This window comes from Myxocyprinus asiaticus, chromosome 16 (genome assembly GCF_019703515.2).
Source record: "Myxocyprinus asiaticus isolate MX2 ecotype Aquarium Trade chromosome 16, UBuf_Myxa_2, whole genome shotgun sequence".
NCBI lineage: Eukaryota > Metazoa > Chordata > Actinopteri > Cypriniformes > Catostomidae > Myxocyprinus > Myxocyprinus asiaticus.
This window is the reverse complement of record NC_059359.1, coordinates 41,999,215-42,020,409: the sequence shown is the minus strand read 5'-3', so window position 1 is coordinate 42,020,409 and position 21,195 is coordinate 41,999,215. Positions and strand designations below refer to the sequence as shown.

Here is a 21,195-nt window from a genome sequence, read left to right as displayed (position 1 = left end):
TATTACAAATAAATGTATTTATTTATTTTAACAGTGATTATAACGGGGGACAACAGTATGCTTTCATAGCTTTACTTACCAAATTCAGTCAACTGAAAGATTGCAATACAGTGAATTGCACCAGCTGAGCGACCCTCATTCATTGCTGTGTGTGTGTCTTGGGGAGCGACCCAAGAGCTGCAGTGATGCCTGTAACGCTGTAGGATGCTCTGCACACGGATGATGATTTTATATGCTTCTGTTTGAACAGATCTGGATACATCTGTGACACATTTGTTGTTTACAGCACGGAATAACTGTATCGCGTGACCTTGCCCTGAATGTCATTAGACAGGGATTTTAATCTTGCTACGGTAAGAATGAACGCAAATTATGATTACTGTGGGGGTTGGCACTAAATGTTATATTTAGGCTGTTTAATGTTAATCCTATGCTATGAGTTTGTATTTTGGGGTATAAGAGAGGATAGAATTTAACACCACGGTCATTTTGCGTCTTTTGCTGTCTGTCGCATAGGCACGTTTGCGCAAATTCCTTAATTTTTGCATCGCATCTCTTTAAAGCTGTCGAAATGAGTTCAGCTGATAAAATGGCATTGTTTACTTGGTTATTTAATGGTGGTCGCAAGTGCAACGCTTTTGATTTGTGAGAGGCCGCATGTGATGGCGGGTCTGCCAAATAAAGATTTGGCGTTTTATATTTAACGAAATATTTGACCAAAACCTTGCTGCGTGTTACTGGATGAAAGTGTGTCTTTTCATCTGTAACCGGGTTATTACCATCATAATTCAGATCGTGCTTGTTAGATGTGCTGACACATGCTCTCCTGGTCTTTGTGCTGAATTAAACCCCCCTCATCCATACCCCACCTACCCCAAGCCCACCACTTAAACCCTTCCCCATACCCACCATCACAATACTAAAACCCTTATACCTACCATTTTCCATACCCCAGCATCACTTTATTAAAACATCACCACATAACAATACTTATGCCTTTTCATGTCTTATTTATGTTTTCTCAGAACAAAAGGATTTAAGTCTCAGCGATGGATATTTTGAAGCATATAATCAACGACACCGTTGAATTCTACAAATGGAGTCTTACCATTGCAGGTAACTGTATCTTGACTTCACTGAGTTGAATTATATCCATAGCAGAGCTCCGATTCAATAAATCTGGGAACAGTGAAGGCACAGACTCTGGCCTGTTATTAGATTTCCCCATGAGAAAGCTACTACAGGTTTCACTTTTGGTGAACAAGAGCACAAACAGTTAACAGACTATTTCATGTAGCATAAATTAAGTGGGATCCAAATGTCTGAGACCAGATTGGAAACGTAGGATTTTTTTCATTTAAACATGGAAATAAACAGAAAGTTTTGACATAAATTTAAGATTAAATATTGGTAACACTTTACATTAATGTTCCCTTTGTTAATAGTTTATAGAAGGGTTCATTAATGCAGTGTAATCAGGGCCATACAAACGTATACGCCGTATGCTTACTTTTTTCCCAGGGCTGTTTGCGTATAATGACTACTAAGGATCTATATTTGCGTATACCCTCAGTATACCCACTTGTTTTGCTGCTTCAGAAGTCCATAATCTACTGTCGTTAATTTCCCTATAACTGTATTGGATGCTGTTTTGTGAAACTGGAGATTCTTTGTTGTAATTGGTGCATTATCACTTGAATTCTACCATTCCCTGCCCCTGACAACCGTTGTCACCACCATCATCGACTGAGGGAATTTATGACAGTGAGAGGAGAGAGTCACCCTCACACGGAAGCAGTATCAGGTAAAATTAATTAACTAAATATGCTGAGGTCACGTGACGCCATGCAAGGGGCAGACGTGTGAGCGACGAGCTCTGCGCACTTTGCAAAATTTTTTATTATTCTCATGTTATAATCTGGTGAATTTTAATACACCCAGTTACACATTTGCTCTTTGATGCAAAACATGGCAAAGAAGTCAGAATCCTCGGGCTCTGGAGACAATAAAAGACACTTACGTGTTCAGGATGAAAGCCCCGACAGGCCTACAGACCGGGGACTCGATTTGGATGGTGCGGCGGGAGAGGAGATCCAGCATCAGTTCAACATGTCAGTGATGACGACGAAGATTCTTGCTGACTTGGAGGATCTCGCTGTAATACTTCGATCGATTACGGCGATGGAAATAAAATTATCTGAGCTAGTTACAAGAGTGACTGATGTTGAGAGATGAATCGATTTTTTTGGAACATCTCCTTGAAAAGCTTGAAGATCTTGAGAATAGAAGCCGCAGGAATAATGTTCGAATTGTTGGAATTCCTGAGCATGAGGAGGGCAGGGATATGGTGAAATTCCTAGATGAGTTTTTCCCCAAGTCTGCTTGACATAACAGGCCACAATCTGGAAATCGAGCGAGCTCACAGAGTCCCAGCTCACAGATTTGCTGAGGGAGACCAGCTCCGATCGATTCTGGCCAGATTTCTGAGATCATCCGATAAAGATATCGTGTTGCGCCAGGCGAGGAGCAAAGGGAAGCTTTCTTGGAAGAACCATAATATTTTCTTGTTCCCGGAATTTGCGAGTTTGACAAGAGAGAAACGCAATCGGTTCAAGGAATGTAAGAAACTCTTACATCAACAAAAGATCTCGTTTGTTCTGATGTTTCCGGCCAAACTGAGAATAGAAACGAAGGTTGGTCGCAAAGTATTTACATGTCCCAATCAGGCAATGTCTTTTATTGAATCATTGGGTGAGTAAACCATTGGATGTTTCTCATATGAGTGGGTCGACTCGCTGTACTTATTCTTGAGGAAGCTGGGCGACATTTTGGGTTTTTTGCGTTGGCTCCGCCACCACTTTCCTTAAAGAAACTTTTGCATTGATGAAAGATTACGTTTGCATTGAAGCTCCCGGCCAGTTTGAGAGTGGACACTATGGATGACCACAAAATATCTACATGCTCACACAAAGGATGTCTTTTATAAAGTTGACGGATTGTGTAAGTCATGGTATATACTTTTATGCGGCCTCTGAGTGAATTGACTCGACCATCCGGGGATGCCGGTTTTGTTTCTTTTTGTGTTGGCTCCGCCTAGCGGCTGAAGCTTGTTCTATTGAATAACACTGCTTTGGAACAGATGTGGATTAATCTGTTCGTTCTTCGTGCTTATTCCTCCTGCTGGCTGTAGTTTGTTTTGAGTTTTTTTACGGGACATTGGTATGATTATGTCATCCGTTGAACTCATAACAGCCGGCTCACTGAACAATTGTCTGTCTGTCCGAGGAATCTGAATGGTTTTATATCGGCTGGAATTTATTTTGTGGAAGATCACACCTTTGAGACAGTTCTGTGAATGAATCTACACATTCTTTGTGTTCATTCTTCTTATTGGCTGTGTTTATTTTCCAAAGTATTTTCTGTTATGTAATTTTGCCTCACAAATTTGTGAGGCAAAATTGAGCAATCCAATGGCAAAGTTGTCGTGGGGGCTCGTGGGCGTTCATGGACCTTTTGAGTTTAGAGGGATTGTCGCCGGTTGGCTCTTTCGTGCGTGGGGTTAATGCACACGTTTTTCTTTTTTCTGTTTGTTTTGTTTGGGGGGGGGTTTGATTGTTTCACTAATGGGGAATGTGGTCTGTATAATTTTGTTTTTGACACACAATTTATTTTTTCTACTATATCAAAATGTCAAATGTTAATATGAGTGTACTATCTCTCTCCACATGGAATGTGAATGGGTTGGGGCACCCCATAAAAAGAAGGAAGGTTATTACTTTTCTTAAACGTAAGAAATATGATATAGTGTTTCTTCAAGAAACACATCTCTCCCCGCAGGAAACTGAAAAATTTGGGAAGATATGGGGTGGACATGTTTTTTTTAGTGCCGGCTCAAGTAAGAGCAAGGGAGTCATTATATTGATTAATAAACATCTACAATTCAAATGTCTCAAACAGACTAAAGATAAATTAGGGAGAGTCATTATTGTTTTATCTGAAATTTAAGGGCAAAGGTTGATTTTGGCTAATATTTACGCACCTAACGCTGATGATCAGGGCTTTTTTATAGATCTTGAAGGGATGTTACAAACTGCTGGCACCCCTCATGATATAATACTGGGAGGAGACTTTAATCTTTTGATGGACTCTGTCCTTGATCAAAGTGAAGCAAAAGTGTGTAAACCCCCTAGAGCAACATTGACACTTCACAGGATGTGTAAAAATCTTGGTCTTACGGATATTTGGAGACTTTTGAACCCATCTGGTATGGACTATACATTTTTTTCATCAGTCCATAAGATTTATTCTAGAATAGATTTTTTTTAAATATCCAAATCCCTCATTTCATCTGTTGTTGATTGCTCAGTTGGAAATATCTTAGTCTCAGATCATGCCCTGGTGAGTTTAGAGGTGTTGCCATATACAGAGAAAAAGAAATCATATAGTTGGCTCCTTAATGTGTCCCTTTTGCAAAATCCTGATTTCCAACAAATGTTAAAGACTGAAATCAATGTTTATATGGAGACCAACTGGTCCTCAGTATCCTCTGTAGGCGTGGCTTGGGAGGCACTTAAGGTGGTTCTTAGGGGTCGGATCATACAGTATGCCTCATTCACCAAAAAATCCAAAGCACGAGAACTCGTGGAGTTGAAAGGAAATATTAAAAGTGCAGAGGCAGAGCTGAAGTGCCGTATGTCAGCTGATGGCCTCCGAGAATTGACCCGATTGAAATATAGATATAATACTATTTTGTAGCGGAAAGGGGAGTTTTGGTTATTCAGGGCAAGACAGTCATACTTTGAGTCGGGTAACAAAGCAGGGAAGCTTTTGGCTAGATATATAAAGCAGAGAGAGTCTCTTTCTATCATTCCCTGAAATTTTTACCTCAGCCACTGATATTAATAATGCCTTTAAAGAGTTCTATATTGATCTTTATAGTTCCACATCTTCGTCTACTGATGAAGATATTAGAAACTTTGTGGAACCATTATATCTTTCTAAACTGACGATTGAGCAAAAAAACTCTCTTGATTCTGAGATAACCTTGGAGGAGCTTGACGAGGTAATTAAGTCCCTACCTACTGGAAAGGCTCCAGGGCCAGATGGCTTTGCTGCTGAATTTTTTAGATCTTATGCTACAGAACTGGCTCCACTTTTGTTAGAAGTTTATACTGAATATTAAAGAATGGAAAGCTTCCTCCAACCATGACACAAGCCCAGATCAGTCTGATTCTTAAAAAGGACAAAGATCCAAGCGAGTGTAAAAGTTACCGTCCAATCTCCCTGATACAACTAGATGTAAAAGTATTGTCCAAAATTTTGGCTTACCGATTAAGTAAGGTTATGACATCTCTTATACATATAGATCAGGCGGGATTTATTCGGGGCCGTAGCTCTTCTGATAACATCAGGTGTCTCATCAGTATTATGTGGTCAGTGGCGAATGATCAGACTCCGGTCGCTGCCATCTCACTTGACGCCGAAAAGGCGTTTGATATGGTAGAATGGGATTATCTTTTTAAGATTTTGGAAATGTATGGGTTCGGGAGTACATTTATTGGTTGGATTAAGTTCCTTTATAGACACTCTGTAGCAGTGGTACAAACAAATAGATTAATTTCTGATTATTTTACTCTGGATAGGGGCACTCGGCAGGGCTGCCCTCTTTCCCCTTTATTGTTCTATCTTGCCCTGGAACCATTAGCAGCCACGATAAGAAAGCGAAGATGATTTTCCAGGGGTGGTGGCGGGAGGTGTGGCGCATAAGCTTATGCTTTACGCAGATGATATTTTATTATTTGTCTCTGAACCTACTAGATCTATGCCTTTCCTCCACAGAATTATTAATTCCTTTTCCAAGTTCTCAGGATACAAAGTTAATTGGTCTAAATCCGAAGCTTTGTCTCTGACAGCGTACTGTCCAGTAACGGCTTTCCAGCCGGGTGCCTTCCAATGGCCCAAGCAGGGCATTAAGTATTTGGGGATTTTATTCCCAGCAAATTTGTCTGATTTAGTTAGTGTCAATTTTGACCCTTTAATAAAAAGATTTTCGAGCGATGTGGGCAGGTGGGCTTCATTACATTTATCGATAATTGGGAAGGTTAATGTTATTAAAATGAATTGTATTCCAAAATTTAACTACCTGCTACAGTCTCTCCCTGTAGATGTCCCCCTCTCTTATTTCAAGCAATTCGATAGCATAGCGAAGTCCTTCTTTTGGAATGGTAAACATCCCAGATTGCATTTTAATAAGTTACATAGGCCGATTGACAAAGGAGGGCTAGGCTTACCCGAGATTTTGTTTTATTACTAGGCGTTCAGTCTCAGACATTTGGCTCATTGGTCGCTTCCACGTGAGAGAGCCCCTCCCTGGTTTGTTATTGAACAGGCAGTTCTTGCCCCTATTTCACCATTACAAAGCATCTCTATCAAACTAATTTGAAAAGTTAAGTTACACCCCGTTATTTCACATTTACACTCGGTATGGACTAAAGTGTCCAGATTGTTTAAATTGGACACTTACTTAAATGTTGCCTCGAGCATATGGCAGAACCCAAGATTGTGTATTGGCAAGTCCCCTTTCTGCTGGCCAGAGTGGATTGTGAGGGGGGTTGCTACACTCAGTGACCTATATGAAAGTGGTGTGTTGATATCATTTGAAAACTTGGTCCAACATTTTGGGATCCCCAGACCTCAGTTTTATAGGTATTTACAATTGCGCCACCTGCTTTGTACTGTTTTTGGGAGTAGCACACACCCACCTAAGGAGGCAGATGCTTTGGGAGAGGTGATTGCGGCTTTTGGAAAAGGTCACGAGGCATCAGTGTACTACTCCCTGTTAATTCAGAGTATGGGGGATGGAGCTTTAACTTCTAATAAGAAATGATGGGAGAAAGATTGGAATTTGGTATTGGAGGATGGAGTGTGGATTAAGATTCTGAAAAATGTCAAGTCTGCATCTAGAGATGCAAGGGTTCGCCTTATGCAATTTAAGATTTTACATAGATTTTATTCGACCCCTCTAGATTATACAGGCTTGGTCACACCCACCTGCTGGCGATGCCAATCAGAAGTTGAAGACACAGCCCATGTTTTTTGGGGATGCGTTAAGATTCGAGATTTTTGGTTAAAGATTCAGAATTATTTGCAAGACATTCTGGGCACACAAATTTTACTTTGCCCCAGACTTTGCATTTTGGGCGATGGGGAAGTTATAAATTCGGGCGACAAATATATAAAAAATTGGGTTCTGACTGGCGTGATGATCGGTAGAAAAATTATTTTAAGGGGATGGAAGTCAGACGGAGCGCCACCATTTCCGGAGTGGTGTGCAGAGATGGGGAGGGTGGCGGCTTATGAGAAGATGATAGATGGAAGGCTGGGGCTGGAGGACTTATTTTTCAGGAAGTGGGGTAGGTATTTGGCAGTTTTGGAGGACTCTAGGGAAGGGATAAGGAGTGAGATGTTTAGTTTAACTGTGTATGTTTATTATATATTTTATTTTTTATTTATTTTTATTTATTTTTTTTTTATTTTATTGTTTGTGTGTGTGTATTATTTTATGTGACTACAGGGGTGTTCTTTGAGGTAAGGTGGGGTTGGTGTTGGGGAGGGATGTTAATGAGTGTTAAAAGTTAAATGCTGATTCGGTGTGTATATGTTGTGTTTTTCTCTGTTGTTTTTTCTCTTTGAATCAATAAAAAATGTTAATTACAAAATTTTTTTTTTACGAAATATGCCAAATGTCCTGTAAAATAAGGAATCGTCCCGTAATCAAGGGAAAAAATTGCGTTCCATATGAAATCCAAACGCGATGCTGTTTGTCCTGTATTTTAGCGTTACTGTCATGGCTCTAGTGAGTTCGCCGGTTTGTTTTGTCATTTTCTCTCTTTCATGTCTCGCAGGCGCAGGAACATTGAATGTTCCCGGGGAACACTGATCGTGCCACTGATTAACATGCCGAGCAACACCTGTTCTCCCCTAATTCACTCCCTTCTTAAGCCCATCGTGTTCTCAGTATCTTGGCTAGATTGTTGTTTGATGTTGAGTGCTAGCCTCACTCTCTCTGCCTAGTTGGTCCTGTCTCATGTATCAGTTGGTTGCCCGCGTGTCAGGTGTGTGGTTGCCTTCCAGTTTTGCTGTGTGTCAGCTGGTCTTCCACAGAGGATACCTCGTCTCTGCCGGCGTGTTAAGATCCCCCATTACTGCTGGGCGTTGTTCTGCACGTCACTAACTGCAGCACTTTTAATTCAAAACATTTCATGATTTTCTTTCATTTCCCTTATGATAAACACTATTTACTGCCAAAACAACGACAATAATCCAAGGAGAAATACACTATTTTCAAGTTTAGCCTTTTCTCTCCCTTTCTCTCTTCTTCCTGGTCATTTTATTATAGCGTTTTTCTTTTTAAGTGTAGTAGGGGACGTTCACACTGGACACGTTTTTTTCATCTGTCCGAGCTGTTTTTCAATGTGAAGGAGCACCTGTATAAAATGGGTAATTTCACAATTCTGTGTCATTTAAGGCTACATTATAAGTGTGTGTGGTATTTATATTATTTAATTTCACCCGATTACAATTTTGATAGGCTTGTTAAAAAGAATAAAGACTTCTTATAATGTTACACACTTCTGTGAGCTTAAAAGTTACATTTTAATTAACTGAAATCTTTTTCTGTTGCACTGTGTCACTTCCTAATGTCCCAAAAACTGCACGTCAAACATCTCTGACAAAAATAAATAATAAATCATTGGATTTCTATTTTTTTCCCATACAATTAAGAGTTTAGTGTTACAATCTCTCACTAAATGTATTCGTTTGTGGTAAATGTGTAATTATAACACTGATAGTGGAGGTTTTTTGTGTGTCCTTTGACTTATTGTCCACCCTGTTGTCATGATACCATGACCTTTCATTGAAGATATATGTTATGAAATGACATCACACACACTTGAAGTGGACATCAGCCATTCTGCAAAATTACTTTGAGTTATTTGAAGTTTATAACTCTATTGTTTTATTTATGTTTTCCATTATTTTATGGTGTTAGTCATATGTTGTCAAGCATAACATTGGGAAGATATGTGGGAAATGAATGTCATTTTGAAACATCAATATACATTCAATATAAGTATTTATATGTTAACAGAAAAAAAATCGTAAATATTAGTTTACAAATATGTTTTTTAGATATCAATCACAGACGATGAAGTGGCTAATTTATCCATGAATGTCCACCCTGATGCTGCCCATTTAACTGGATGTACATCTGAATTTTTTTGTAATTTAGCGTGACCAGTATGACTAATACAATCTTTAAAATGTCCCTGTACTGATGAAACATTAAGATACTTGTACTTACCCCCAACCTCACTGTGGGGGCCAGTTCCCCTCTGGCTAAACAACATGAATATAATGCCAATATTAGTTATTTATGTGCAGTGCAAGTCATGGTTTTAAATTTGTAAATTAAGTAAGCGTTAAGGTCCATTGTTTAAAAAAAATAAAAAATAATAAAAATATTTTTTTTTCAATTGTAAATTAATTATTAGCCATTAATGAACCCATTTATAGTGCCTTAAAAAAAAAAAAATAATTGTAAAGTGTTACCACAATTTGTAAGATTCTGACCATTTGTAGGTCACTAATAAAATGTAAGCAAATTTGTGACATTGAGTGTAACTCTTTTATACAAAAGGGTCAGATTTTCTTTGCTTTCATTGAAGCATAAAAGACACTCTTTGGAAAGATGATCTCTCCTAATCATGCTGGGATAACATGAATCATCAGGTTTTGCACAAAATAAAGCAAATGGGGGACCAAAAAGAAATTTTGTATTAATGTCTATTTTTCTCATCCAACTTTTCTTTCAAACTGGTCTGCTGGTTATTTTTAATGAAAATGTTTGTATTAGATTAGATAAGAAAGCACAATAGAAGCATTTTGACTGGTCTCAGACTTTTGGACCCCACTGTATATGTTAGAAACTACAAAATGTTGGTAACTATAAATCTTGTTTGTAAGTATTATTGCAATGCTACCTTGAATTAGCACACTCCTGCAGTTGGAGGGTTTATGATAAGATAAATACTGTGGACAACATTTTATTTTGTCAAGATACAGCAGACTTCAATTTCCTGCATACAAAAGCAATAAGAAACAGGGAATGCTGATACCAGTGTAGTTTATGGGATCATAGATTCATGCAATAGATAAAATTATATTAATGGGGTTTCATGTTTGTTTGTAGACAAGCGTGTGGAGAAATGGCCTTTGATGGACTCTCCTCTCCCCACACTTGCTATCAGCTTCTCATACCTGCTCTTTCTCTGGCTGGGGCCGAAGTACATGCAGGGCAGAGAGCCCTTCCAACTGAGGAAGACCCTCATTGTCTACAACTTTAGCATGGTCATCCTAAACTTTTTCATATTCAAAGAGGTGAGTTCACTTAATCTGTCTAGGTCTAAGGTTGTAGGGTGGGTCTAAAGTATACTTCAGTTGTCTGCGTTGCTGAATGCTCCACGCACAATGCGCGTGATGCAAATTTTGTCCGCGCGCAGCCCAGATTTTCTCAACGCGTGGAAAGTCCTCATCTGTGCGCATCATAGTGCATGCGCCTGCCGTTGACTGTTGACTTGTAGTGGGCATGCATCGAACGCGTTCGTATTTTCTCACAGTCAGAAAAGTATACTTTGAAAGGCAATGTGGTCAACAGTGTGCAATCTGATCCGGAACACACAAAAACAAAGTATATCCGGGCCTTAAGGCCAGAAACATACTTTATCAAAGTGCGAGCACTTGGAGAACACATTGCCAAAGGTCTGGATGAACATATATAACGTGCATTATTGTGGCGGTAACAAAACCTTGGTACTCAAGGGAGCGATAGAGTTACCTTCAAACATATGTGCCATTAAACTGGATGTGTTATTATTCTAGTAAGTTGCTGATAATATATTGACTTTAACTTACTTGCTCAGCAATATTCTCTTTAAACTGTTGCTCCGCCATGACAGTAATTGGCTTGAAAGAGAAGACTCATCGTAGAAGTGGACACGTCACACTAATCATGCTATAGCGCCCCTTATGGCAACGTTGAGACTACAATATTATGAACACATTTTGGAACGCAGCTACACACGACATCGAACTTGTGTAGCTAGAAGAGTCTGCGTTCACGAACTTGCATACACTGTAAAAAATTTTTCGTAATTTTAACGGTATATGACTGTAAAAATGCTACAGTAAAAAAAACATTAATTGGTTAATGGGTAGTTACCTTAAAATATACAGTAAAGTTTTTTTAAATATTTAAAAAGACAATACATGTAGTTTTAAGGTAAATTTTTGTAAAAATATATATTTTTTATGTAAAAAGTATGATTTTCTGTCAAATTAACAGTAAAAATGTATATTATGTTTAGCAAGACACTACATGTACATTTTACAGTAAATTATTGTTAAAATTACGGCAAAAAACAATAATCGGGCATTCCCAGAATTCCCTACGTGATCCAGTTCATTTCATTATATTTTATGGGAATAGTTACGTTTCTTCTTATTTTTAATATCAGTTACATACATCGGGATGTTCTGTTTTATATTTGATGTAGTTTAGTTAATGTTTATTGTATTATTTTAATTTCACATGTGTTACCCTGATGGTGTATAGTGTTTGTATGAGTGACACTGAGCACTGTCTCTACATGTTTATTGGTCATTGCTCCAGGAAGGGCCTCTATTGATGAACTTCATGTCATCATGTGCCCTTCTGTAATTACTACGGTGATTAACAATACATTATAAAGTGAAAAGCAGATTTTTACAGTTTCAGAAGGTTAATATATCAAGTTTATTATTTAATAATATAAATGACGGTAATGCACCGTAAAATATACAGGCATCAAAATTACATCCCGTAAAGCCTGAAACGTGCTTACAGTATTTTTGTACGGTGAATTTCTAGCAACCACAGCTGCCAGTTTGTTTAACAGTGTAGAGTGTGTTTCAGCCTCAAGACTGCCCACTTTTAAAGACTGACAATAATGTGGAATTGTCCTTCATACCAACCTTCGACTGAACAAATTTATGTCACATTCAGTGACGTTCCCTCAACATTGTTTTTAAACCCAGAACAATTGAACAGCCTAAAAATTAGCCACCCTTTACTTGATATTAACAAAAATTATGCTATCATTGTCTTCCATCTTCTGCAACATCAAAAGCTGACAAGGAGTAGCGACTTTTAAGAAACTTAAATATAATATAGAGTCCCACTTTATATTAGGTGTCTATGTAGTTAAGCATTTGATACAATGTACTTATTATGTACATACACTGGCAGCCAAAGTTTGGAATAATATACAGATTTTGCTCTTATGTAAAGAAATTTGTACTTTTATTCACCAAAGTGGCATTCAACTGATCACAATGTATAGTCAGGACATTAGTAACATGAATAATTACTATTACAAATGTTCAGAACTTCTTAAACTACTTCAAAGAGTTCTCATCAAAAAATCCTGCACGTGCAGCAATGACAGCTTTGCAGATCTTTGGCATTCTAGCTGTCAGTTTGTCCAGATACTCAGGTGACATTTCACCCCACACTTCCTGTAGCACTTGTCATAGATGTGGCTGTCTTGTCGGGCACTTCTCACACACCTTACAGTCTAGCTGATCCCACAAAAGCTCAATGGAGTTAAGATCCATAACACTCTTTTCCAATTATCTGATGTCCAATGTCTGTGTTTCTTTGCCCACTCTAACCTTTTCTTTTGTTTTTCTGTTACAAAAGTGTCTTTTTCTTTGCAATTCTTCCCATAAAGCCTGCACCCCTGAGTCTTCTCTTTACTATTGTACATGAAACTGGTGTTGAGCGGGTAGAATTCAATGAAGCTGTCAGCTGAGGGCATGTGAGGCGTCTATTTCTCAAACTAGAGACTCTGATGCACTTATCCTCTTGTTTAGTTGTACATCTGGTCTTCCACATCTCATTCTGTCCTTGTTAGAGCCAATTGTCCTTTGTCTTTGACGACTGTAGTGTACACCTTTGTATGAAATCTTCAGTTTTTTGGCAAATTTAAGCATTTTATAGCCTTCATTCCTCAAAACAATGATTGACTGACAAGTTTCTTTTTTGCCATTTATGACCTAATATTGACCTTAAGACATGCCAGTCTATTGCATACTGTATCAACTCAAAAACAAACACAGATAATGTTAAGCTTCATTTAACGAAACAAATAGGTTTCAGCAGTGTTTGATAAAATGGCAAGTGATTTTCTTGTACCAAATGATCAATTTAGCATGATTACTCAAGGATAAGGTGCTGGAGTGATGGCTGCTGGAAATGGGGCCTGTCTAGATTTGATCAAAAATGACTTTTTTCAAATAGTGATGGTGCTGTTTTTTACATCAGTAATGTCCTGACTATACTTTGTGATCAGCTGAATGCCACTTTGGTGAATTTAAGTACCAATTTCCTTCCGAAACAGCAAAATCTGTACATTATTCCAAACTTTTGGCTTCCAGTGTACGTGTTGTTGCATTGTACTTACATTTAAAGTACCTGCATTTAATTACATTTGTAGTTACACTGTTTACCTAACCTCTAACCCTTAACCCAAACCCTTAACCTACCTGTACCTCAACCTCAGAAGCAGAAAATGTGAATCTTGTAAGAATTTCAAAGTATTAATGTAACAACATGTGGTTACACAGTAAATACATTGTATTGTGTGTATTTTAATGTTAGTATATAGTAGTTAAAGACATTTAATATAAAGTGTGACCTACTTTTGCTCTAAAATGTGAGACAAAGTAATAGCAAAGAATGAGAAGGCGTGTCCTAACTTTTGACTGGTAGCATTTCATGAATTTTTAAGGGAGTCTGATTTGACATTTGATTATATATTCTATTCTAGCTCTTCCTTGCTGCACGGGCGGCTAACTACAGCTACATCTGCCAGCCTGTTGACTACTCAGATGATCCTAATGAAGTGAGGGTAAGTGTGCTTTCTAGACACCATCATCCTCAGTTGTCCAACACTGCGCTTGTGCACTGAAACTGGACCTTTGATGCGGCTCTCCAGTTACTGGCCTTAAGTGTGTTAGAGTTTCACTCTGTGATGTCACATGAACAAACACACATACCTCATCTGACTTTCAGGAGCAAGTGTTAGCATCATCGCAAGCACATTTACAGCAGAGTTAATTCAAAGAATTTCATGTAGTTTTTAATGATAGTTAATTTTTTCAGTTATAACACAACACATGGGGTATTTTCAAATAACAGCTATTAATAATCAGTGTTTGAAATGTCATCTATAGAAATTTGTATTCTCTCTACCAATGTGTATTCTCTTAGGCTTCTCTTAATATTAACTGTGGGGGATTCAAAATGTAAATATATTGTATAAGGATATGGTTTCCCCATATGTGTTGATGATTATATATATTTATTATATTTTATATTATATATTTTAGATATTGATTGCTTAATTTCATGAAGGGTGCCAATAATTATGGAGTTGATATTACATCTAGAATTATCATCTTACCTACCAGAAAAACTTTCACACAATTAGTGGATTTTTAAATGTTTATTATTATTACATTTGTATGGTTATAGCTGAATATATTTCAGAATCATAAGACATTTAAATTATCAATATTCTTATTCATTTTTTATCTGAAAACAGTGTTTTACACATTTTGTGGTGCTGTACAGCTAAATTAAAATAATTTAAAAAAAATCTAAAATGAAGTGATATACATAAACAATTTAAAATGAAATGTTGGCTGTTTGGAATAATGTCCAATCAGTCTAATCAGAGAATAAATGGACATAATTAGTCAAAATTGATAATTTAAATTAATTTCAAATGTTAGTTTTTAGGCTGTGTGGATTTTTATTTACTTAGGTATTTTTATTGCAATTCAGTAAAGTCCTCTTCCTGTTATTCGATTTGAACTTCCTGTAGGGTGTGGCCAGTTCAATTAAAATTCCAAATTCTGAATTGAAATTAAGCCATTTCTTCACATTCAAAAATCAGGTGTCTTAATAGTTTGAGGATGCAGATGGTTGCAAAGAGCTGAAGCTATGGTCATATTTCACAAAGAGTCTTAAACTTTCATGACTACTGCAAAAGTATACCCAAACACAATTTAAGCCACTTTTATGAATATTGAAGTTCATAGATGTTTTCTAATTATACTGTTCTCTTTATTTTGTAATGGGCAGGTGACAGCAGCCTTGTGGTGGTACTTTATCTCCAAAGGTGTGGAATACCTGGACACGGTGTTTTTCATCTTACGCAAGAAGTTCAATCAAATCAGTTTCCTGCATGTGTATCACCACTGCACTATGTTTACCCTGTGGTGGATTGGGATCAAATGGGTTGCTGGTGGACAGTGTAAGTGTTAAATAAGCAAATAAGCAATTTAATGAGAGATAATATGGATTTCATATTCCATCCTGTATGTCACATTACATGGATCGAATGTGTGTTTTTCTCTCTTGCAGCATTCTTTGGGGCTCACATGAATGCAGCAATCCATGTCTTGATGTACTTGTATTACGGGCTGGCAGCATTTGGTCCAAAAATACAGAAATATCTGTGGTGGAAAAAATATCTGACCATTATCCAAATGGTAAATGGTGACATTTTGCAAGCAAAATTTGAGAATGATATTGGATGTTCATGGGGAAATTTCTGTCAAAGACATTTTTTAAAAAAGTATCCTTTTTATTTCTTTGTAAGTCTAAATTATCAGGGTCCAAGCACTTGTAAAGAGAACATAACAAAAATAGCCAAACTTTACAGAATAGATGCTGTGGATGCTATGGACACAGTTGTTTTGGTGTCAAATTACAACTGCTTTGATCACAGTTACACAATTAGGAGTTTCTTAAGTTTTAGCTCCATCCAGTATTGGAATTGGATGAAATTTGGCATGTGGCCTTAGAATTCTCTGTTGTCCATGTGTACTAATGTTTTTTATGTTTGGATATTACGCTCACAAGATTCAGGCCAATTAGTCATTCTTTTGTTAGATTATACATACATACCAAAATTCATGCAAATCAGGCAAACAGCCTAGTACAAGTTTGAACAAGTAGGTTTTTGTTGTAGAAATTAACCAATTGATTTGGGGACACTGAAGAATTCAGAGGAAACATACATTTTCATTGTAGCCCTAACGGTTCTGGAGTTAATAGCAAAAACGTGAATTAGCTTATTATTGCGCCACCTTGTGGCCAATTCGTACAAAATTTGGTATACAGCCTAATCTGAAAGTGGATGCCAAATTTCATATTGATCAGCCATTATCAACACGAGATGTTGGTTGCTGAAATTGGACTGGCTGCTGGCGACCATTTTAATCTAACCAATCTATATTTTAAGGAAATATATTAATATGCATCAAAGAAGATGCATGCCAAATTCCAGCCTTCTTGATGAAACAGTTTTGGAGTTATGAAGGTTTTTAAGTAGTATCTCCAATTTCATTTCCCTCAATGAAATGTTTCCTCCATTTAGAATTTTCTGAAAAACATACTTTTTCTAACTCATCCTAAGCCGTTTGTCCGATTCGCACGGAATTTGGTATACAGACTTTCTTAAACTTGTAAGTGGATGCCAAATTTCATAATGTTGGCCATTCACATCACAAGTTATGACCTGCTGAAATTTGACTGGCTGCTGGCGACCATTTTTATTGGTTTAGCCAATCGATATTTTAAGGATATGTTAGCACATTCAGAAGATGCATGCCAAATTCCTACCTCCTTGATTAAACAGTTGTGCAGTTATGGTGCTTTTTTAGTAGTATCTCAGATTTTTCCACCATTTTTAATTTTCTGAAAAACCTACTTTTTCAAACTCATCCTAGGCCTTTTGTCTGATTCACATGAAATTTGATATACAGCCTTATTTTGGCAACCTTTAAGTGGATGCCAAATTTCATAATGATCAGCCATTCTAAATATATAGAGTGCTGAATGGAGAATTTCTCTATTTTTCCAAGCATTTTAACTCACCTTCTATAGTAAATGTAACAAAACAGGACATGCAATTACTGTTTTTTAACAAAGATGAAGTATAGTTTGAAGAAGTGTCTTTTTTTAAAACCTGTCCAAATTGCCCCTAATTGAAGGATCAACCATAAAAATGACTCAAATGATGATCAACTTCAAAAGGGCTTTGCAGTTATCTTGTATCTGTTGACTTCTTCCGCAGATCCAGTTTCACATCACCATTGGCCACACTGCTTTGTCGCTCTATTCTGACTGCCCATTCCCTAAGTGGATGCACTGGTGTCTGATTGGATACGCCTTCACCTTCATCATCCTCTTCGGGAACTTCTACTACCAGACATACCGTCGGCAACCCCGCCGTGAGGCTACATCCAAGCCCAGCAAAGCCCTTTCTAATGGAGCGTCTAATGGATCCCTTATGTCTAGCAACGGAAATGCTGCCAAGATGGATGAGAAACCAACGGTGGCTGAGACCGGGAGGAGAAAGCGGAAGGGAAGAGCAAAGCGTGATTAAACCAGATCAGAAAGAAAACCAGACACAGGCAGGCACACATACTGATGCAAGAGAGATCACGGATACGGAGAGACTCATTAACAGGTTAAGGATGAGTGATTCATTGCTACAGCGAATTAAATGGGTGTATCAGCTGAGATTAATCCAAAATTGTTATGAATAAGTCGAGTTTTTGCAGCAGAGGGGGAGAAATGTAAGCTTAAATATAGAGAGACGGGAATACATACAGTTTCCCAAAGTATTTAGACACTTATGGAAACTTAACTCACACTTATAATGTCTGAACGTCGTTGTATTAGATAATAAAATATCAAACCATGAGGCATCTGCAAGCTTTTCTCAGAACTAACTTCACTTTTCTGAAGCATTTTTGGAGTGACTTTGTATCAGCTGGTGTCAAGATGAAGTCAGTTTCTCTCAAGTTCACAGATGTGTCCTTGCAGGAAAAGTGATTGTGCTATGTTTCTTTAAAAACAATGCCACTTGGTTTAATATTTTATTATCTAATGCAAAGACATTCGAGCATTTTTAAAGTGTGGCTTAAGTGTCTAAATGTGGCTAAATAATTTTTGGGTCTCTGTATGACTAATTCTTAAAAGGATCTTATCAAAATATGATATATATTGTCTATCCTTATGTTTGTTATTTTATTCTATGTATCTGCCTTTTTTACACTGTTATCCTAATGCCAGATAAGACCTGTGTCTCACCATTGTACTGTAAATTATTATAAAAATACTTCGTGATATCAAATTTGTATTTTTTTTTCTTCTTTTTTTCATAATTTATTAAAGTGGGGACCGAACATCTGAGACCACAAGTGAAAATGCTTCTGTTTTGCATTTTTCAAATAAATCAGCATAACTATTTCAGTGAAAATTTGAGCTGGCATGGACTGGTTTATGCGAAACCTGTTGAACGTGTTATCCAGCATGATTTGAGGATATTTGTCACAAATATGCTTACATTTAAAAAGTTATCCCAAAAATAGTCCAGAATCTTAAATATTTTTTCTTCATTTTTATATACACCCCCCCCCCCCCCAAACTGTTAATTTTCACTTTTAAAAAAATCCCAGAATTTCAATGTGATCTCACTGCATATCCATTGTTTTGGAAACATATTTAAATGTCTATTTATTTTATAAATCATGTTATATTTCAAGTTGTCAGTAAAAACCTGTGTACCTGCTGGATATATCATGACAATACTATAAAGCTGAGACCATGTGGCAGCTTATTTCAAAATTAGGGATGCATTGATATAGAATTTTAACATAACGATAACTGATAATTATTTTTATTTTGAACAATAATGATATGATTTATACTGTTTTATCTGTTCTTTTAAAAACAGTGTTCACAGTGAAATCTCCAAGAATGGTACAAAAGAAATGACCAATAACATTTTAGGAGTTTTGTAACCTGGCTTAGAAAAAAGGTTCATGGTAACACTTTATGATTAGCTGCTTCCAGTATTGGCCAAATCAGACCAATATTGCTCAGTTCTGATATATTCAAGGGTATATCCTGCATCCCTATTGAGAATAGCTTTTGACATCACCAAAAGGTTATTGAAAATCAGCAACTCTTTCAATCATAAGCATAAGATACATAGCTTTTAGTTTTCTTTGGGAAATTATAACCTCACTGTAAATAGGAGTGGGAAATATGTTTGTAGCTGCAAAATTGCATTGTACATAGATAAAGTCCTAAGATGCTCCATGTCATAATTTTTCATTTCACATAGTTCTGAATCCTAAAATACATGTGTTTTGTCTTGATTTTTTTTTTATAATGTTGTATAATCTGTGCAGTTTTGTACATTGTGCTTTTGAAAATGTAACGATCATCAACAGCTCTGATATTTTCTTTTTAAATGACAGATATACATTGCTGTATATAAAATAAACTGAATGCAGATGCAAAGCAAATTTTGTCTGAAATTTTGTGTCTAAAAAATCCCTTGCTCACTCTATTAGTGTCAAGCTGTGGCATCATGTTATACTTCATCTAAAACTACTTTAACCCTCCTATGGTTTTCGGTCATTTCTGACCGGAATCACTTTTGCTGATTTAATAAAAATGGTTTCCTTTATCTGAGCGGTACAAGTCTTGGTGACTTTTTCTCCACTTGCCATCTGAACATACAAAAAAAAAAAAAAAGATTTTGATTTGTTAAGTCTAAGTGGTCGTAAAGCAACAGCTTTTGTCTTTACGGTCAAAGTTGACCAACCATTGAAAATGAATGTGAAAGACCATAAAACAGAGCAATTTATTTTTTTAGTCCGTCAAATATAATCAATAAATCAAGCCACAATGCAGAAAAAACACACACAGAAATGAAAGGGTGAGACTATAAAACATACACACACACACACACACACACACACACACACTTAGAAACATTTAAAAAATGAACTGGTGAGACTATGGCACAGATAAATGTTTTTTATTTGTCAAATAAAACCAATAAATCAGCTACAATGATAAAGACACATACTCAGAAATGAAGGGGTGAGACAATAACACCACAATGCAGAACACAAACACACAACATAACACACACACACACAGAGAGAGAGAGAAATAAAGGTGTGGGCTGTCTCCCAAGAGACATTAAAACCAGCATGGTGTGCAAAAAATGCAAAACAATCTGAAAGGTACATGCCATCATAACTACACACTACCAGGGGTGCACGAATGCATAAAGACATGCATCATTCTTTACTGTTTTTTATTGTTTACTGTTTGTTCTTTTTTTATACATTTATTGTTGTTCATTATTGCTTTGTACCTCACTGACTTGAAAATGTTTGCAACATACATGTTTACTACAGAAATGTGAAAAGGCAAAATGTTTACTCTGATTCTTCTGTTTTATACTCTTTTCACAATTTTTGCAGTTTATTTCTGTTAACTGCAAAAACAGACAATTCAAATCAATTTTAAAATGATAAACTTTGACAAGTAATAGTTTGATAATGTCTAAATATCTATCAAAATGCATATCTTGTGATAAAATATAAAACTGGGTTACAACAAGCAGTCAGACTACACAGTAGGCTTCTGGCTATTTTTTTCACGACATGAATTTCAAATCATGTTATTTATATTTTGTTCACCAGATGGCAGCAATGCCTATTTATGAAGACCATAGGAGTGTTAAACAAAGTTTTTCTACTGCTATGGTTATCATACTTGCAGATCTTATGACATTAATTGAGAGACTACTAAATATTCATTGCTACTTTTAAAACAGTATTTGTCTCTCCACAGAACTATTTAAGTGAACTGACCAGGACCGAGAATATGCACTTTACCTTTTATATATTCAGTAGGGTATACTGAAAAGATTTATTTTGTGGTGAAGTAAATACAGCAGAAAAGATTGAGTACTTTCTACATTGAATAAGTTAAAGCGTAAACTTGAAAATAGTAAGTAAATTTTACATTTGTACAGAAATTTCAGAACTTATTTGAATAAATTTCACAGGTAAATAAATTAAGTCAATTTTACTTCACTTTTTTAAGCTGGTGCACCGGGCTTGAATAATTAATTCGCTTTCATGGTTTATTTACATTGTTTTATTGTATAGCTTATAGTTTTGTGAAGTCTAAAGTTCATTTTCTACTCA

The 21,195-nt window shown here is 36.6% G+C and overlaps 1 protein-coding gene across 1 annotated transcript; it reads left to right on the top strand.

The window, feature by feature from the left end:
* The first annotated feature begins 102 nt into the window (after positions 1-102).
* On the top strand, positions 103-19,584 carry LOC127454416 (elongation of very long chain fatty acids protein 4-like). The gene is made up of 7 exons (XM_051721603.1): positions 103-353; positions 1,026-1,116; positions 10,253-10,440; positions 13,929-14,009; positions 15,248-15,419; positions 15,530-15,657; positions 17,247-19,584. Exons 2-7 carry the CDS (start codon positions 1,050-1,052, stop codon positions 17,556-17,558), a joined length of 948 nt encoding a protein of 315 aa, XP_051577563.1. The 5' UTR covers positions 103-353; positions 1,026-1,049; the 3' UTR covers positions 17,559-19,584.
* The last annotated feature ends 1,611 nt before the right edge of the window (positions 19,585-21,195 follow it).